We start from the raw sequence: 14117 nt of genomic DNA, 5'->3' as shown, positions 1-14117 counted from the left end.
AGTGCATATATTTTTGGAATGAACATTTAAAACCAAATTATTTTTTTTAACAGGAGGAGAGATTGAAGAAACAACTGAGAGTAAAGCTTGAATTGGCTAAATTCCTTCAAGACACGATTGAGGAGATGGCCTTAAAAAATAAAGCAGCCAAAGGAAATGTTACAAAAGATTTTTCAACTTTCTTTCAAAAGGTAAAAAAAAAAAAAAAAAAAAAAAAAAGCTTGATATGTTGTTTGGTCTGTGGTAATTGGCAGTTCCCTTTCCTTCCCTTTACATATCATCAACTACCTGTTCTGTTGGATTTAAAAGAGCAGGATGTAGTATTTTCTTCAGGATAGATTTATTTTTTTTTGCATGTAATACTTCACTGTTCTTAGCTTTTGTATTCTAGCTGGTGCTCTTACTCTCTCCTTAATTCTAGAAGGAATATACTTCTGCTCATTCTCTTTGCGTTCTTATCTTATCTCTTTGTTAATGAGTTAATTCTAACATCCCAAAGAGTGCGTATGCAGTGTTTACACATAGTTTTTGGCCTGGTTTTGTGAACACTGGGTGTTAAAATGCAAAGACAAATAGTTCTTTCCTAAGTACCTGATTAAAAGTCAGTGGAGGAAATGTAAATTTTGTTCTTTTTTTTGGTCATATTTAATCCTATCTTCATTTTTTTTTTTAACACAGTTTCTATACAGCTGAAATCCTTTGAGATGCTGACTAGAATTTAGGGTTTTGCTAGAATATGGGTATTATATTTGGTACAAGTTTTTTCTATTATCACACTTGCTGGAACATAGACTGCATGTCAAATACTTCCCTCATAAGTTGACCGCCTCTAGGTTTGATAGTTGTTTCCTTTCACCAAGTAGTAGGTAAGGTATTCTCTGGAGAGAAGAAAAATGCATTTATAAATCTTCTCAGGATAGGATTCATCTCAGTTCACTCACACTTCTGTTCTCTGTAATTGTGGGGCTGTTCAACTGAGACAAGGACCATCTGCTGCTGCCAGGTGCTTTTCTGAAAGTAAAAGTGTCATCTCTCTTCTTGAGAGTAGGAATGGCTGAGAGTTTTAAGCAAAGACAGGGGCTCTTGCCCTTTGTACAGAAAAAGACACAAGCCTGGAGATTTGAGACCTGAGCTTTTCAAGGCTTGTTAGTTAGCTTGAGCTTTTTCTGCTTGTGAATGTAGAGACTAAACTTTTTAAAGGGAGGGGTAATAAGTTGATGGCAGCAAGTGGGGTACTTCCAATAATGGTATTGCTGTTGGCAACTTGTGCCAGTATCTGCTTGCAAAGTCCATGTACTTTGAAGCTGCTTTGCAGTCAAGGGTTTCTGTCCTTTTTTATCTGCAGAAAATCTCAAGTGATTAGTTACCATGACTAGTACCCGAAGCATTAAAACTTCCTTCTGCAGACTCTGGGAGCATGCCACTGCCATGATTCATATTTGGAACATTTCATTTTCTTTTGAAAGAACTACTGAGAATTTAAATTCAGGGGTTAATTTCTATGGAAATTAATGACGTATCACTCCACTTTTGCTAGGGGGAGTTCCAAGCTCCTGCGATGACTAAAAGGAAGCTTCAGGCCCTGCTTTCCTTATGTGTGGGTGTGCTTTTTACAGCCATAACTTTCTCGTTTGTGCCATGGAGACGAACTTTGATGTCATTTCCCCATCCTAGAAAATAAATGTCAGTAAAAAGAAGGTTAAATGTTTCCCCACTGCTTCTGCATTGAAGTATTTGCTTCTACAGGATCCGCTGATTACAGGCTTTAACAAGTTTGCTTCAGAACTGTCTTGTTTTGTAACTCATGATGAAGTGTCAATTTGTACTCTAATGAAATAGGGTGTTTTTTTCCCCTCTGTCTCTACTTATTTTGTCTCTGCCAAAATTCAGCTTTAAGCAAAGAAGAAAATACTTTGAATATTTTCCTAAGGTTCCAGTATTAGCTCCTGTGTTGAAGGAGCTGGTGAGATGGAGTAACAAGGCCTTTGACCTTCCTTTCTCAGAATTAGTTTCTCTGCTACACAACCATCTGAGAAGTTAATGGATTCAAAACCATCCAATTCTTTATCTTTTATTAATCAGCTATTGATTAAAAAAGTTGAGTTAACAACTAAAACAAGTAGGTGCAATAAACCAGGCTATATAGATAATATTAGGATTTTAGGCTGTACTTACTATCAGTTAATTTATGTTTGCAGGGCTTAAAAAGGGTAGAGGGATTAGGAATTGTTTTTTTTGTCTATCTACTCTTTAAACTGAAGGTGTTAAGTGGCTGGAAGTTAGTCTTTGATTGTTAGGTTCTGTAAATTTTTGATTCAATAATATCGCCAATAAGCACTTAATGGTATACTTAAAATAGTATAATCAATGGCATTATACATAACAAAGTTCTACTATGCCCTGATGAGACTAAGGATTTTTTTTCCTGCTTTAAACTGTTCTTTTTGCTTCTAGTATTTCAATTTAATTACTGTGAAGTACACATTATGTAAAGACTTAACTTTGCATTTGCATAAGCATTTACATAGATCCTTCCATCTAGATTTATTTAGTGTTTTGCCCGATAGTGGTTTATGCTTTGGAGTAACTTCAAGCATATTTGCACTGAGATGCTGCAGAACAGCTAGGAATTTGAAGCAAAACAATATTGTAACAGTCGCAGTTGTGGAGAGAATTTAGGTAGGCAAGTTTCCAAATTACCATTTTATAGGGACCCCGATGTTGCAAATATTTGCAATTGGAAATTGTGGCATGCTTCTCAGTGTATCTTAACAGACTGATGCTTTTAGCATGCTTTATGTTTGCTAAACGTGGTACCAGAAAGAGTACTTGCCTACGTGACTTCTGTAGCAACTGTTCTTCTGTACTTCTCTTAGGTATTTTGGGGTATTTCAAGCCAGTGCCAATTCAGAGAAAACTACTCATTAGTATGCATATGCATCTAATTGTTGGTTTTGATTGGTTTTATCTAGCTAAGTGCATTATGCAGTGCTGTTGGGAACTGTTAACGCCATCGATTCTATTGCCTTTTATAGTAAACACTTACTTTTTGGAAAAAAAAAAAATCATGACTTCCTTATATCTTATTTCCTATTACGAAAGTTGAGGCAAAGTACCTGACAAGTGAGATCAATTCTTATTGTTTAAAATAATGTCCAAGCATGGAATTTGCTTTGAAAGGCTTTTTGTTTCTTTGTTTTTCTTACAGATCAGGGAAACTGGCGAAAGACCCAGTAATGAAGAGATCTTAAGGTTCTCAAAACTATTTGAAGATGAGTTGACTCTGGACAATCTTACCAGGCCTCAGCTGGTGGCACTTTGTAAATTGCTGGAACTTCAATCAATTGGGACAAATAACTTCCTCCGTTTCCAGTTGACTATGAGGCTGAGAAGTATAAAAGCAGATGACAAAGTGAGTCATTCGAAATATGTACTGGTTAATAATGTTTATGTGTAAGACTGGGTGTATTTATGTAAACTTTTTCTAAGTATTTTCCTGTTTTTGTCTTAGTTATTTTTGAGCTAACTTAAAAAGGCTTCAGGAGTTTTTGTAATTTTATGTCTCTCTAAAGAAAAACCTGCCATTTTTTATCTACCATTAATTACAATGAAATTAACCGTATTAAAAAGAAGAGCATTTCTGTGAAACTGTAACTTGTGAAGGAGCTAATAGAAATACAAACTCAGAGAGAAATTGGCATAACCATGATGGAGCTGTTAAGATCACAGTATAATGTTCACTGCTGTTTGAGAAGTGCAGGCTGTTTTATGTTATCACAGCAGCCTCTAGTGGCCATTGTAAAAAAAATTAAAAAAAAAAAAAAATGCAGATGATGGTTGATGGTTGTTTTTCATTTTTGAGCTGTTACATGTTGAGTTTATTTTACGTTCTGTGCAGCTGATTGCTGAAGAAGGAGTTGATACCCTGACTGTTAAAGAGCTGCAGGCAGCGTGTCGTGCACGAGGAATGAGAGCCCTTGGTGTGACAGAGGAGCGTCTCAAAGAACAGCTTAAACAGGTATGTTTTTGCAACATTGAATGCCCAGGCTTAATTTTAATTGCTAGCTATCATTCTTGTTATGATTCTGATAAGATATTTTGATTCTGTTCTTATTAAAGGCAGGGCTAAAACAGTCTCCTTAATAAGCTTTTGTCATATGTACTGTATAAGTAAATAGTAGCTTCTGGTTTTTAACTGGGCTATGATGTTTTGATGATGCAAATACATACATAGACTTAAATATGTTTTTAATTTTTCCTCTTTGTCTTGTTAACTATCTATATTACTCTAAAAAAAAACAACACTTTTATCCGAGTATATCTTAGAGAAAATAAATCTTGTCTTTTGGTTGTCTGGTTTAGAGGAAGATGCGTAAGGAACAAAATAATTCCTCAAATGTTCTGTACATCTTCAAACAAAATACTTCTTCAAACACTTCTTCAATGCAATCTCTTTAATTCTTTGCTGCTTATAGGCTGTAGCTCCTGTGCTAGGATGTTGATTGATAACTAGTGATAAAAATCAGAATTTACTCTTGTGTATATGCTTGAACTGATTTGTCAAAAGAGAAAGAAATCCAAAAGTTGAAGCCTTCTGTTTTATGTATTGTATTCATAGTGGCTAGATCTGCACCTGAACCAGGAAATCCCTACTTCACTGCTAATTTTATCCAGAGCCATGTATCTTCCAGACACCCTTTCTCCAGCTGATCAGCTCAAAACAACGCTTCAGACACTACCAGAGAGTGTTGTAAGTATGATTTGTACAGTTCATAACTAACTCTCATTATCATCACTGAAAATCCTGTTTAGAGCAGTAGATATTCTTCATTCTTTTCTTTGAAAAGCTGAAAAATGGGTAGGTTTATTTGAGTGGCCTTGGAACACACTGGTTGGATTTGGAGGGACCTGAGAATAAAGCAAATGAAAAGCATTATTTCATTGCATGAGGGTAGACAGTAGTATAGAAATATATGCAATACACTTTTACTTGAATAAAATCCAAACTACACTGTAGGCAATATAAAGATGCATACAGTGTTCGCAAGCTCTGCTGCTATGTTGATTATGGTTAATAAGACATGGAGTTAAAGTTTGAGTTGCTCTATGGATTTATTTTTCTGGATATTGGTGGTTGTTTAGATGAATTCAGACCTTTTCATGTGTAGATGGAATTTCTCAAGCCACACTTAAGAATGAAAGGTGAAACTGCTGATCATAATTTTCCACTTCATGAAGAACAGAGGTGGAAATACTCATAAACGTCACGTATCTACAATCTTCCATTGAAAATTGACTTGAGACGTGACAGGCTGGGATATGGCTCTTGACTTACTGATTTCTTGTTGGATCTGGAAGCTGTCATGGCTGAGCTCAGTTGCTCGTATCAAAATTAACTCTATCTTCAAAACAACTTGTTCTGTAGGTTTGCAGATCCAAGTGTGACTTTGGCCAAAAGCAGATTGTATGGATAAAGTTGCATTATTCTCTTACAGGACTTAAATTTTGTTTCACCAAATTGTGTGTATGTGTTATGAACAGTAACGCTAGAAAAATGCCTCTGGTTTGTGGAAGAAAGATCTATTAAAATCAGTCATTCTCTATAGTGGTGCTTTTTATGTGAATTCCATCTTCCCTATCATAATGGAGGTTAGTTATCACTTGAAATGAATTAATTTCTACCTTAATAGCAATAACAGCTGTAGAGATCCTTGAGGCGGATTTTTATTGTTTCTGTATTTCAGAAGTGGAACCTTTTATGTGGTTTACAAACCCAATTATTAGTGCACCACATAGTTCTTAAGTGTATGGTGTTTTGCTTTTTTTTCTTGGTTTACCTGATTTGTAAAAATTGAATTTATTCAGTGTTAAACTCAGCCAGGAGTTGAAAACGGATGCACAACTGTGTTCCTCTTAACATAGCTGTTTGTGGTTTTTGTTGCAAAGGTACACTTCAAGAAACCTTGCCATCAGTAATAGCTTTTACTTTATGTTTCTGCTCCAGTGTTACAATTAGATCTGCTTGTCCTGTGCTGTTTCTTTGTCACTTTAGTGTTAAATTGTTTACCCTCAAATCTATTTGAGACCAATTTCTTCTGTGATACTGTTCTCAGAATTCATAAATAAAAGGAGATGATAAAAGGAGGTGGTTTATTATGTTCACTCAGAGATTGAAACTGTTTCCTATTCTACTATACAACATACCATGAAACATTTTATGCATCTGTGTATATTAACTACTTAATTGAGAATTTCCTCAGCATAGAGGCCATGAACCAAACTTATGGAGGGTTAGATAAACTTAGAAACTGGACCTCAGAAACTGCAAAAGTAAGACTTGTGATCCAGGCAATTTCAGGAAACCCAATTATTTCAGTCTTTTGCTGTGAAAATGTTAATGTTTTGTAAAGAGAGAAATTATTTGAATAGATTATTGGTGATCTTGAAAGAAAGAGAATGAAGAATGTATTACACTTTCAGAATGGAAAGCTCTCATTTTCAGAGAAAGAATAATATTTTTCTGAAAAATGGGGAAAAAAATAGGACAGTTTTCTGGTGTTTTAATTGCATTCGTTAGCATACCTGTACTACCTATCTCAGTAACGGTATACAGACTGTTTATGTTATGTAGAAAGAGAGAGGTTTTTTTTATAGACCTCTTGCATTATTTTTAGGCCAAAGAGGCTCAAGTCAAAGTGGCAGAAGTTGAAGGTGAGAAAATAGATAACAAAGCACGACTGGAAGCAACACTTCAGGAGGAAGAAGCCATCAGGAAAGAAAATGAAGAGAAAGAGTTGGAAAGAATGTCTGAAGCTGCAGAGAAAGCCAAAGAAACCCTTCAAGTTGTAAGTTCTGTTCTCAACTGCTGATAAATAAACATCAGTGTCGTGATGAAAAGCAGCATGTTATGGGTTATTGCCTCTGTTGCACACACTGTCTGCAGTAAACTGGACATTAAGTCTACGTGCAAAAAAGGAGGGAAAACATTAAAACAGAATACAGTACAGAAGGATTCACTGTGAAACACAGAAGACTTTGCCTTACGTATCTCTGATTTCTCTTCTTAATCAGAGTAATGAAAGAAACCATTTATTCCTCTAGCAAAAGGCATGGTGGCTTGTGTTTTTTCTTGTTAATTTTGACTTTTAGTGTGTGTGTTTTTCGTTACTGTAAATTTAGTTCTTGCTTTTGGCTCTATTTGTCATGAACCAGGTGATGTCCTTGGTATAGTACTTGAGTATAAACGCTGCTGCTGGGCTGGCTTACTGGGTGCATAAAGCCTCAGTTGCTCACAGGCACAGTTTATTAAGCATGTTTGGTATTTTAATATGCAACCACTTGATATGTTGCAATTTTTTAGCATTGTTATAAGGTCTACATCTGCTTTGGCAACTACTATTTTAAGAAGCCATTCTCTGCTGATCCTAATACAGATAATGTTATCTTTGTTTAATTAAACTTCTCGGGTCCGTCAAATTTAGAAAGAGGTGGACTCAGCAGCAGATCTTGAACCAGCTGATTTGCAAGTTAAAAGTCAGATGGCTATGGATGGTGAACAAGAACTGGCAAGGGCAGATAAGGAGACCTTGAAAGACACAGCACCTGTACTGGAAGGCATTAAGGTAATCTGGAAAACTGTATGTGATTGAAAATTTGTAACCATGAAGTATTTCCTTTATCTATCTGTATTATTGAAACTAATGCCTGTTTTGGGGGGCATTTGCACTGGATACACACATAACAAAGCTATGCATGTTTATATATATAATACATAAATTTTCATATTTATAAATACATAAACCTGTGTATATGTAGTTAACATGAGGAAGGTGAGGACAAGAGTAGGTAAAGGTGAGTGTTTGTTTCTTTTCAAGGGTGTAATTCAGACCAAAGGATTAAATACAGAGATTCCTAGGTTTGAACTAAACTACTGACTTCCTCTTCTAAGCAGATACGTGCACTATACGTATACTATAAAAATCTGTAGTATATTCTCTTACCATTTCTTCAGTATATTGCTGAACATAATTCATACCACTGTTAGAAGTTAATTTCTAGGATTATCATACTTTGCGTGCTTTGCATCAGAGCATGCCTTGTTAGTCGGGTAACTGTTTGCTGTCTGGCTTGGTTTTGGCTGGATAAATTGAAAAAAAGGTCGTACAAAAACAGAATTTAGCTGAATCTTTTTGCAGTCTTTATCGTCACTCCAGTTTATGGATGTCTTTTTGTGGGGAGCTCAAAACTGTGTGCCACTTAGATGTGGCCAGGTAAAGACGCATAGTCACTCCTGTCAATCTACTGATTTTGACCCTGGTTGCTGTTAGCTTTTGCTGCCAGAGCATGCTGCTGGCTTGTGATCATGTTGCTGTCTGTTGAGGCTACCCAAATGCTTTTCAGCAGAGCTCTCATGAAGTGTTCATAAAGAACAGGCTTGCATATATTCAGGAAGAAAATAGGTTCCAAGCATAAGTTTAGAGAACTCTTCGAAAGAGTTACTCTTTCAACTCTGGATATGAATACCAAACCAAGATTTTTTTTTGAAGAGAATTAAGAAATTGAGACTGTGGAATAGGCATTTCACATTTAAAATACTCTAGCCATAGTTTTGCAATTACTGACAATAGCATGATATGAAATAGATGTTCTGAAAATGCAGGAAACTTGTAATATTGTCATACTCTTGCACAAATAAAGGAGCTTTTTTTGTAGATCTTTTTCCTAAGAATGCCAGCATTGGGCCTTTCTATATAGGTCCCTTTTTTTTTTTTTTTTTGTCATACTGGAGTCTTATTCTTTTTGTACAGCCTCACGGTAAGAAAAGTTACGTATTCAAAAATAATGCTTCTTGCTTAAGCAAGCCTCTTGTGTGTGTTTTGTAGCTTGTTTTTTTGATTATTTTCAAGTGCCTGTTTTGCATCTTGTTTAGTGGCATTTTTAGGAACATGTTTTTATTATTTGTCACTAGTTATTTTTTGTTTGCATGTGTTTTTTGAAATGTGGCAGATATTAAGATTTAGAATGTGGTTTGCCTCTCTACTGTTAAAAAATTTATTTGTATATACGGTTAGTAGTTATTACTTAAAATACTGCTGTAGAAGATTGGGTAGGTTCATTTTCATGTTCTTCTTGGGTTTGTAATATTTTTCCATAAAATAATATACGTAGAGATTGTGTAGCCCAATCCTGTTGCTCAAAGCAGAGTCAGCTGGAATGGATTGCCCAGGACTGTGTCAATTTGGGTTTTGAGTATCTGCAAGGATGGAGACTTCAGTGCTTCTCTGGCTTGCCAGCCACTCCTCTTGGTTTTGCCTCTGCAGACTTGCTGAGAGTCCAGCATGTACCATCCCGGAGGTCACTAATGGAAGTGTTGGGCATACTGTTGACCCCTGGGGTACACCAGTATTGACTGGCTTCTACTTCCTGGACACTATCATTATCTACCTGCTATTATTATAACATAATGTGTTTAATTTAAACTGCTGCCAAACAGATTTTAATGGTAACAGCAGGATTTGGGAGAGATTTATTTCAGGTAAAGATAATACAAAATAGAATAACTAAGGGAATTAAACATTTTATTTCAAACTCTTATTTTCACATTAGTGTTACCCGTTGAGGGAAAAATATTAGACTGACTTGTTGAAGATGACTAATTTTATTTTAGGCAGAGGAATTTGTTTTCAAACTGAGTTTCTTTTTTTTTTTTTTTTTTTGCTACTGTATTAAAATCAAAAGCAAGGTTGATGTTTAGACAGTAACAGGACACTATCTACTCAGTTTCAAAGGGCATGAACGCATAGTTTAAGAAGTTCCGTAGTTGTTTCTTGGAAGCGTATCATCCCATATGTTTATGGCATCCTTGTTTGCCTGTGTCTTTCTGTACTCTGCTTATATGGCTGAGAGTCTTTTCAGAACAAAAGCTGGTTTCTGGGTAGGACTAATGCAGTACTCTAACTGTGCCTACTATCGTGGGATTTTAGCATTTTTAATGAATAATTCTTGAAATTGTATTTTTGACGTATTTGTTTAGGGGTTACATTTTTATTCTCGGCATTTTAAAAGACAAATAGATGTCACAAACCAAGGATGTTCATACACATCATTACACAAGTTGTTGAAGATCACTCTGTTCCAGCTCAGCTTCCTGAACTTCGCTCTGCAAAATCTTTTGTGTAATGAATATTTCCTATATATAATATCAGAATCATTTCTCAGTTTGGGTTTTCCGTTCAGCAGAGAAGGAAGTAAAACACTTTTAAATGAGACATTTAGGTACAGGACTTCAAATAGCCAAAACACATATAATGAATCATACTACCTGGTCTTGCTACTAAAGTGCTTAGAAAGTACCATCCTTAGTATTTAAGATTAGATTTTGGAGCATTAGCTCCAAAATGCCAGTCTGTACTATGTTGACTCTGAATATAGAAAAAGAATCTGGAGTGTGTCCTTTCCTAGAGTTTTGGGGGAAATACACACGTATCTTTCACTGATCTGTATATTTTCTTTTACAGGGTGAGGAAATAACTAAGGAGGAGATTGACATGCTGAGTGATGCTTGTAACAAGCTGCAGGAACAGAAGAAATCACTAACAAAGGAAAAGGAGGAGCTTGAGGAATTGAAGGGTGATATCCAGGAATATAATGAGGTAAAGTGGGGAAGGAAGTGTTTGATTTTTTTGCTTGCTTTTTTTTTTTTTTTTTTTTAGAATTCCCGTTCATTATCAGTTTTTGTATAAATGACCCCGCATGATCAAAGATTATCTTGGATGTCTGTTAGCTTGCATTTGGTAGCTGAGTAATTGAGGTTTATACTGCTGTATGGGACAATGCAGAGCTTTATTGGCTCAATGTGTTTAAAGCCTAGTTAGAATCATTGGAGTAGTTTCCACTAAGTGAGGGTCCCTTTCCTGCTCTTATTTCCAGTGTGACCAGAATAACATGTGCTGAGCATGCTGCAGTTCTTTCTTGTCAAGCATAGATGTCACTATTACAGATGCCTTGAGTTAATGAGTAAATCAGTATTACAAAGGCTGTAGAAAGTAACATTTAAAGGATGCATGAAAATGGCTGCAGTGCTAAGAGTTTGCTCTAATTTCACTTTGGCTTTGTATGTCATTTTATTTACAATTGTTGCTAAATGGCACTTGAAATGCTCATCTCTTAGGTTAGTAGTGGCTGTTGTAGAGAATTCAGACCCACAGAAATGTTTTTCTTTCTTGTGACCATTTCTTTCAGGATTTGCAAGAAATAAAGGAGCTCTCTAAGACTGGCCAGGAAGAGGTAGTGGAAGAGTCAAAGGCAAGCAAGCGATTGACCAAAAGGGTGAACCGAATGATTGGTCAGATAGATAAAATTATTAATGAGTTGGAGACAAACCAAAAGACGGTGGATGTAAAGGTGGATGATGGTGCTAGTCCTCCTGCTGGGTAAGTATCTAGAGAGCACTGAATGTATCTCTTACTGATCATCTTAAGTCTTTCTGATGTCTGAAATCTGATTAGAAAAGACTTAGAAAATAAGTTGTTTAAAATCTCAGTATTTATTTTAAAAACAAAGTTAACAAAATTGTCCCATAGAGTTTTTTTCTTCTGCAGTGTGTTAGACACGGTTGAAGTGATGATAGGAAAGCAACAGGTATAATTTTGTCGGGTGCTTGTCAGGAAGGGGGGGGGGTTCTGAAAGCCAGGATGTTGATTAGCATCATATCATCTGTAACACATGTGGCACTAATGATGGTGCAGGTGACATCATGCCTTCAGTAATGCTGCTCAGCCAGTATGTTTGCCCTGTGTCACTGAAAAACTGTGCAAAAGTATGGTGAGCCTATTCATGTTCTGCTTCAGTAGTGAACATGTAATGAGGGGAAAAATAACAATAAAATCTGTTCTGTCTGGTGTAAGCAGACAACATCTTGAAGAGAAATGAGGGAACAAATCTAATGGAAGCAAGGAGGTAATTTTACACGGTTCCCTTCTGAAGACTTGCTTCATTTCAATTTTGACACACTTGCAAATATGATGGTAAAATTAGTATTTGAGAGGTCTGGCTAAGAAGTTTATCCCAAATAAAAGATCATTCCTTTCAAGTAAAAGCTAACAATTCTCATTTGAAACTTTTATCAACACTTCCCCAAATCTTGATGGTACTAGAGGCTTTCAGGCAGTGACATGTCACACAGTCATATGTTACCTATTATGACGATGAGATATCAATAAACTGTGACAATTTTCAATTTGTGGTTATAAATGCAGTGTTAAAATTTGTGCTTGCACAATTTTGTGTAACTCATTAAGCTTCCCAGCTCCCAAAGAGCATAACCTAAACAGAAATAAGGATTTTGCTTCATTTCCTTGCAAACTTGTTTTTTTTTTTTTTCCAGTCCCCAGGGCAAGCAGTCATTTGTTTCAGATTTTCTGTGAGATTAAGGAGGCCATTTGAAAGGTGCTATAGAGGGTTCTTGATCAAAACCATCCAAATTTATAAATTAAAATTAAAATACAGCATCTGCTTGTATTGAATATAATTATGCTTTATTTAATGCATGGCTTTGGGGAGGAGAACTTCAATTTTGTATGTGATTTGTTAGCAATTGAAAATGGTAAGTTTGAACATTTGCTTAATTGTCAAAGGTTTGTTTTTTAATGTTTAAGTCAAAGCAGTCATTATGTAGCCATGAAAAATCATAGAAGCAAAAGTGCAGGATAATTAGTGGCATTCTGAGAATCATAGAATGGTTTGGGCTGGAAGAGACCTTAAAGATCATATAATTCCAATCCCCTGCTCTGGGTAGGGACACCTCCCACCAGACCAGGCTGCCCAAAGCCCCATCTAGTCTGGCCTTGGACACTGACAGGGATGGGGCATCCACAGCTTGTGTGGACAGCCTGTTCAGTGCATCACCACCCTCTGAGTGAAGAATTTCTTCTACCTGATTTTCATTTAAAATGAAATGGCCCTTGAATAAAAATCATTCTGTGCTTAGAGATTAGGGGCATGTATGGCGCATTAAAGCCCTTCTATTTAATATTTATTCCGCTCACTGTCTCCTGTATTTCAGCTTGACCTGTGCTGGAAGATGGTTCCTTAATAAAACTGCATAAACAAGCAGAGGTTTCAGGTTGCAGGAAACAGACAACTTCATGAGATGAATAAGCAGATACTGGGAACACTTGAAATCTAGTTCTAATGTGAAATTTAGTCCTTTCCTTTACAGAGTGTATTCTTTGGTATGAGGGAATGAAGCCTGTTTTAATGAAATAGCCAAGTTGCTAAAAGCAATTAGTTGTCAAGCTTTTGCTTTCCTGTGACTTTGTGCTTTTTTTCTGCATGCTTGAGTTGTTTTGTGTAGGCCCGCCTCTCCTAAATCCACAGGGGTGACAGGTGCGTGACACTGCACCTTTGATAAATGGAGAGTGCAAAGGGCGTTAGATATACAGGCTAGGAAGCACAGAAACTGCTAAACTTTCACCTGTATTCGTGCAATAAAGCAAGTGGAACCAAGAGTGTGAATTTCTGTGGAAAGATAAAGATTAATTTGAAAAGTGCTTTGCTGATCAGTAACTCATTTTTGTTTTTGTTTTTTTGCATTCTGTTCAGGGTTAGGAATTATTATTTAATGTTTGACAAGTGACCTGCAGTGTAGTGACTTTCAGTACTGTCTCTTATGACCTTTAATCTTCTGGAGTAACTGCTTGCCGTAAAGAGATTGTGCTGCTTCTTTAGGGAGAATCTCATCAGTATTGCTGAGCTAATTAATGCGATGAAACAAATCCAGAAGATTCCAGAGGAGAAGCTAACTAGGATTGCAGAGGCACTAGATGAAAACAAGGATGGCAAGATTGATATAGATAATGTTGTTAAGGTAAGTCTATGAACTATTTAAAGAAAATAAGGCTAGCCATTCTTCAAATATTACGCCAGTTTTGACTTGAATTCATATTGATGTCTTTTTCAAGAATCCTTACTTGATGCCAATGAGTTTTCTGGGGATGTATTGTGAGTAGATTTTAAAATAAATAGTAGCATTTCCAGGACCTGTATAGCTGTTGTTTCTGGAGGGCTAGGGGGGGGAATGATTCTTACCCTGTGTCTGTTACCTGCATTAGAGGTAG

The 14117-nt window shown here is 36.2% G+C and overlaps 1 protein-coding gene across 1 annotated transcript in view; it reads left to right on the top strand.

The window, feature by feature from the left end:
- LETM1 (leucine zipper and EF-hand containing transmembrane protein 1) overlaps positions 1 to 14117 on the top strand; it is a 30021-nt gene that overhangs the window by 10749 nt on the left and 5155 nt on the right. The window contains exons 5-13 of the mRNA XM_068679690.1: positions 54 to 191; positions 3209 to 3412; positions 3899 to 4018; positions 4619 to 4750; positions 6675 to 6845; positions 7482 to 7622; positions 10518 to 10652; positions 11242 to 11432; positions 13729 to 13867. Coding sequence (XP_068535791.1) covers positions 54 to 191; positions 3209 to 3412; positions 3899 to 4018; positions 4619 to 4750; positions 6675 to 6845; positions 7482 to 7622; positions 10518 to 10652; positions 11242 to 11432; positions 13729 to 13867 — 1371 coding nt within the window. The remainder of the gene's footprint in view (positions 1 to 53; positions 192 to 3208; positions 3413 to 3898; positions 4019 to 4618; positions 4751 to 6674; positions 6846 to 7481; positions 7623 to 10517; positions 10653 to 11241; positions 11433 to 13728; positions 13868 to 14117) is intronic.

The sequence above is a fragment of the Anas acuta genome, chromosome 4 (assembly GCF_963932015.1).
Source record: "Anas acuta chromosome 4, bAnaAcu1.1, whole genome shotgun sequence".
Lineage (NCBI taxonomy): Eukaryota > Metazoa > Chordata > Aves > Anseriformes > Anatidae > Anas > Anas acuta.
Note: the sequence above shows the minus strand (reverse complement) of the source record. Positions and strands in the feature narration are given on the sequence as shown.